General features: G+C 37.1%; 1 protein-coding gene across 1 annotated transcript; it reads left to right on the top strand.

The window, feature by feature from the left end:
• Positions 1-251: 251 nt before the first annotated feature.
• On the top strand, positions 252-6165 carry LOC140155499 (uncharacterized). The gene is made up of 2 exons (XM_072178362.1): positions 252-490; positions 4416-6165. Exon 2 carries the CDS (start codon positions 5229-5231, stop codon positions 6063-6065), a length of 837 nt encoding a protein of 278 aa, XP_072034463.1. The 5' UTR covers positions 252-490; positions 4416-5228; the 3' UTR covers positions 6066-6165.
• The last annotated feature ends 107 nt before the right edge of the window (positions 6166-6272 follow it).

Below are 6272 nucleotides of genomic sequence, written 5' to 3'. Positions count from 1 at the left end.
GATATGCGCCCTTATTCACAATTCGAACAACACGTCGTATCCAACTACATATTTAGCAAAAGTATGTAATTTTTCATAATCATGCAAAACTACATTATTTTTAAGTATGTGGTTTTACACACAACACCGGGTTTGGTTGTACGGACAAAAGTGTAGCTATAATTTTGTCCACTACGGCTTGCTATAATCGGAATGACCCCAAACACAACTGTAGCAGGGCTTGCGGTTCCACCTCACTAGGAGCTACTAGGCTGCATGACCGAGTGGGTCGAGCTCATTTTTTACTGTATACATGGTATACATCATAGCTTTAATCGTGTAACTTCTTGTGATCCCTGTACTACTTCAAAATTCGTCCAAAAATGTATTATATTATTGTATTGAATTGTTTACGGTGTTCACGCGTAGACCTATAGCCCTACTACTTCTCTTTGGATTGACTATCAGTCGTGATATTGTAAACAGACGTGATTTGTTATTCGTATTAAAGGTAAGCCATCGATAAGGTTTGATTGTGAAAATCAAAATTCGATATCAGTACATTATTGTATTTCCAAAGCATTGAGTGAGAGTTACCTATAATTCTTCTATTGAAATTAAAATAATCTGCAAGAAGTTGGGTACCATTATTTTGGACTTTCCAATTAGACGGATTTGTAGGTATGATATGATCTATGGTGATCAATGGCATAGGAAGATTTTCAACATTGTGAAACGCGTTATACATGTAGTCGGGCAGAACTTGCGTGTGAGGTACATATGAATACCATGTTTTAAACGCCATACGTACGAAAGTAAGGAATTTACATTTAATATAGGCCTAGGTGTATTTTATCTTGGTTCAAGTATCTTCCATAGTAAATTTGCCCACATTTATACCGTATAAACAGGGTCAGACGATTTTCACAGCACGAAATCGAGCGACGCGCCACGAAATTTTCCTTTCTCCGCGCAATTTTATTTGCTCCGCGAAATTCATATTTTTCCGCGCAAAATGCAATGTCAGCCTTGTTTGAAGCGTCACAGTATATAATGTAACCATAGTATAATAAACGTAGTAACCAATTGCTAATCTGTCTCGCACCAGTCCTGCTTACTTTCGCGTATTGGGGATGTAATTCTGTGGGATGTATAGTAGGGGTGAAAATAGTGAATACAATTTCATAATAGATTGTTGGATTGTCATGGAACTTGGTGGATATGATCACCCTTGAGCAGCGTCTGAATATAGATTGTTGGATTGTCATGAAACTCGGTGGATGTGATTTCCATTGAGCTCTTTGTTACAAGGTTAGAATTGAATGTAAACCTATTTAGACACATTTTTCAAATCAGCTTTCAACATGAAAATTCCCGAGTATTTCACAGTATTTCCTAGTATGTCATTGGTGGTATTTTTGGTATTTTTTAATAATTATTCCACACAAAAATAATTATTAGCATTCCAAGTACTTATCAATGCAAAATTATGAAACATGATCTTCACACATCTTAAGGTTTGATTGTCAGAAAAAAGAGCAGTGGTTTATAGTGCGAAACGCACCGGCACAACGCCTAGACGTTGATCCACAAGCCTCAGCACTTACACTTCTTACGTAGCCCTAGCACATTAATTATTCGTAATCTTTACACAATCAGTAAATATACCCACTAGTACTTTGACTCGGCTGATCAAGAACCTTGGACGGTTACCAATTGTAGTTGTTCATGTGATACGGTAGCCGGCAATCGGAGCTTACATGAACGTCGCGCATTATTATAACATCAGGAGTTGATGCGAATTTTTGCGGTACTCATTCATACCTAGAAATAGAAAAGATAAAAGTCAAATTTTGAAAAAAATTCTCTTAGTATGACGTGTTGTACTAATGTCCGACATGCAAATAATTTATTTATATCTCTGGCACCTATTTGGTTAAATACTACTAATAGACCCGGCCGATGCATGGAAATACGACGATGAACTATTTGTTTGTGTGGCATCTGAAAAGACGCCAAAAATGTTAATTTTGTTGTAATATTACCAAAATTCCTGCGCACGGCACACAGTGTCAATAGCCAGTGCTATAAATATAAACTTAATACTCCGTTGGTGAGCGACGGGCGATTGGTATTTCACCGAACGCAAGAAAAGGAGGCCTACTGTATCTGATTGGCTAGAAATCGATCGCTTTGTCGCTCAGAGGTGTAGTACAAACTCAAAATGGAGACATGTATTCAATTCGATTGAAATCGATGTTCTATTATTCACGCAGATAAAGAAAGTGGATAATGTACATTGTATTATAGATACAGCAGCTGGATTTTACACGGGTTCCTTTGTATAATTCATTTCTCAAATAGTTAAATATATCACAATTTTTACTTTGGATTTCAAAATCTTTACTTATATAATGCAGTTAAAGATATCCACAGCAATTTGGCTAATTCATTTGTTATACTCCTATCCGGTATATTTTTGGTTTTTTGAAAAAATTAAGTTACCAATCATTAATATTGTGATATGCGCCCTTATTCACAATTCGAACAACACGTCGTATCCAACTACATATTTAGCAAAAGTATGTAATTTTTCATAATCATGCAAAACTACATTATTTTTAAGTATGTGGTTTTACACACAGCACCGGGTTTGGTTGTACGGACAAACGTGTAGCTATAATTTTTGTCCACTACGGCTTGCTATAATCGGAATGACCCCAAACACAACTGTAGCAGGGCTTGCGGTTCCACCTCACTAGGAGCTACTAGGCTGCATGACCGAGTGGGTCGAGCTCATTTTTTACTGTATTATTCGTAATCTTTACACAATCAGTAAATATACCCACTAGTACTTTGACTCGGCTGATCAAGAACCTTGGACGGTTACCAATTGTAGTTGTTCATGTGATACGGTAGCCGGCAATCGGAGCTTACATGAACGTCGCGCATTATTATAACATCAGGAGTTGATGCGAATTTTTGCGGTACTCATTCATACCTAGAAATAGAAAAGATAAAAGTCAAATTTTGAAAAAATTCTCTTAGTATGACGTGTTGTACTAATGTCCGACATGCAAATAATTTATTTATATCTCTGGCACCTATTTGGTTAAATACTACTAATAGACCCGGCCGATGCATGGAAATACGACGATGAACTATTTGTTTGTGTGGCATCTGAAAAGACGCCAAAAATGTTAATTTTGTTGTAATATTGTAATATAAACTTAATACTCCGTTGGTGAGCGACGGGCGATTGGTATTTCACCGAACGCAAGAAAAGGAGGCCTACTGTATCTGATTGGCTAGAAATCGATCGCTTTGTCGCTCAGAGGTGTAGTACAAACTCAAAATGGAGACATGTATTCAATTCGATTGAAATCGATGTTCTATTATTCACGCAGATAAAGAAAGTGGATAATGTACATTAGATACAGCAGCTGGATTTTACACGGGTTCCTTTGTATAATTCATTTCTCAAATAGTTAAATATATCACAATTTTTACTTTGGATTTCAAAATCTTTACTTATATAATGCAGTTAAAGATATCCACAGCAAACAGCAAGGCCCCGCTAATTAGTGTATTGGTTTTCGAGTTAGTGTACTGGAAACAAAACCTGCGTTTTACCTGAAAACAAATCGAATTTTCTATAATAGTAACACCGACCGTATGTGGTACTGATCATGCGCAAATCGTAGAATAGAAACTAGCGGCAGGCTCTATGGCAGGGCTATGGTATCTCATATCATGTAAATGGTATGCTTAGCCTGAGTCGCTCGGCCTATCTCGAACAAAATCGCCATGCGTAACTTTTGAAAAACGAGAGGATTCGCCGTACTATCACGGGGATATAGGGATGATGACGCAGTGCGGCACCGGTTTTTAATAAATATTCACCCTACCTAATTGTAACTTTCAGCTTCGAAGGCGCACTGTCATTTTAAGGTGTTTACGGTTCAGTGCGTTAAAACAAGAAAAGTCTGAGGTCAACATATAACCATGATAACCAGAGTCTAGAACATAGTTTAACTTGTAGTGAACATGAACATAGCTTGCTGCAAAAATTATATACTGATTTCACTGCACCCAGGACCAGACCCTAGAAAGTTACTAGAGGACATATGTTATGTTCACGTAGACCGATCCACCTGTTGTTAACTGATCAATAATGACATGTGGTATGAATACACCAGAAGAAGTTCTAGCTGACAGCTTTCAAAATCTGCTTTCAAAACTGATGTTAAGGATATGTACACGTGATGCCAATAATTTGCATTACTATGCTCCACTCTACCACCAAGATTCAATGATGAATTTACAAAGCATGATCGAAATATGGTGTTTATAAGTTTGAGGCACAATGTTTGCGTAGAAGAGGGTGACTATATGTATAAAAGGTTATCCTTTTATCTCTTTCTGTTATATTCCAGAATTGCAAGAAAAAATTCTCACAGGCAAACTTACACAAGAATGTTAAAAAACTGCACATGAAAACATGGCTGCCAACGAAACACCGTTTCGATGCCAGTATTGCAACAAGAGCTTCTCACAGGCAGGTCACAAGACAAGTCATGAAAGGGTCCATACCAAAGAGAAACCATTCCAATGTCAGTATTGCAAGAAGGGGTTTTCAACTATAAGTAACAAGATTAGACACGAAAGGGTCCATACCAAAGAGAAACCATACCGATGTCAGTATTGCAACAAGAGTTTCTCAGATATGGATAACAAGAATAAACATGAAAGGGTTCATACCAATGAAAAACCATATCGATGCCACTATTGCAAAAAGAGCTTCTCACAGGCAGGTGACAATACTAAACATGAAAGGGTCCATACCGAAGAGAAACCATTCCAATGCCAGTATTGCAAGAAGGGTTTCTCAACTGTAAGTAACAAGATTAGACACGAAAGGGTGCATACCAGAGAAAATCCATATCGATGTCAGTATTGTAACAAAAGTTTCTCAGATAAGAGTACCAAGACAAGACATGAAACAGTTCATACCAAAGAGAAACCATATCGATGCCAGTATTGTTACAAGACTTTCTCATGGCCAAGTGCCATGACTAACCATAAAAGGGTTCATACCAAAGAGAAACCATACCGATGTCAGTATTGCAACAAGAGTTTCTCACAGATAGGTCATAAGACTAGACATGAAATGGTTCATACCAACGAGAAGCCATATCGGTGCCAGTATTGCAACAAGAATTTCTCAAATATGAGTAACAAGACTAAACATGAGAGACTTCATACCAAAGAAACCATATCGATGTCAGTATTGCAACAAGAGTTTCTCAGAAAAGGGTAACAAAACTAACCATGAAAGACTTCATACCAAAGAGAAACCATATCGATGCCAGTATTGTAACAAGACTTTCGCATGGTTAGGTGACGCGATTAATCATAAACGTGTTCATACCAAAGAGAAACCGTACCAATGCCGGTATTGCCACAAGAGTTTCTCACAAATAGGTAACAAGACTAGACATGAAATGATTCATACCAAAGAGAAACCATATCGATGCCAGTATTGTAACAAGAGTTTCCCAGATATGTGTCACAAGACTAGACATGAAAGGGTTCATACCAAAGAAAAACCATATCGATGCCAGCATTGCAACAAGTGTTTCTCAAATATAGGTAACAAGACTAGACATGAAAAAGTTTATTGCAAAGAGAAACCATATCGATGTAAGTATTGCAACAAGGGCGTCTCAGATATGGGTAACAAAACTCTACGTGAAAGGATCCATTTCAAAGAGAAACCATATGGATGCCAGTATTGCAACAAGAGTTTAACACGAGCAGATCCTAAGACTAGGCATGAATGTAAATATTGTAACAAGAGTTTCTCATATAAAAGTAGCAAGACTAAACATGAAAGAGTCCATACCAAAGAGAAACCATTTCGATGCCAGTATTGCAACAAGGGTTTCTCACAGGCAAGTGACAAGACTATACATGAAAGGATCCATACCAAAGAGAAACCATTCCGATGTCAGCATTGCAACAAGAGTTTCTCATCTGCAGGTAACAAAACTAGGCATGAAAGAATTCATACCAACAAAGAGTGACTAAATTAACACTACAAAGAAACCATACCAATTGTAACAAATGCTTGTTTAAATGGTGGAAGAACTGTATATAAAAGTATTACAAAAGATAGAGTTTGTCAATAAATGAAGTGAAAAATACTACGTAACGTCTGTGAAGATTATCATTCATCCAGGTAGTAAACAATAATTATATTTGAACTATAATCTAGTCAACTGGACTTACTA

This window comes from Amphiura filiformis, chromosome 6, assembly GCF_039555335.1.
Source record: "Amphiura filiformis chromosome 6, Afil_fr2py, whole genome shotgun sequence".
In the NCBI taxonomy this organism is placed as follows: Eukaryota; Metazoa; Echinodermata; class Ophiuroidea; order Amphilepidida; family Amphiuridae; genus Amphiura; species Amphiura filiformis.
This window is presented reverse-complemented; position numbering and strand designations above follow the sequence as displayed.

Excerpts from the sequence above, each read along its gene's own strand:
- LOC140155499 (XM_072178362.1), top strand. The coding sequence starts at position 5,229 with ATGAGAGACTTCATACCAAAGAAACCATATCGATGTCAGTATTGCAAC.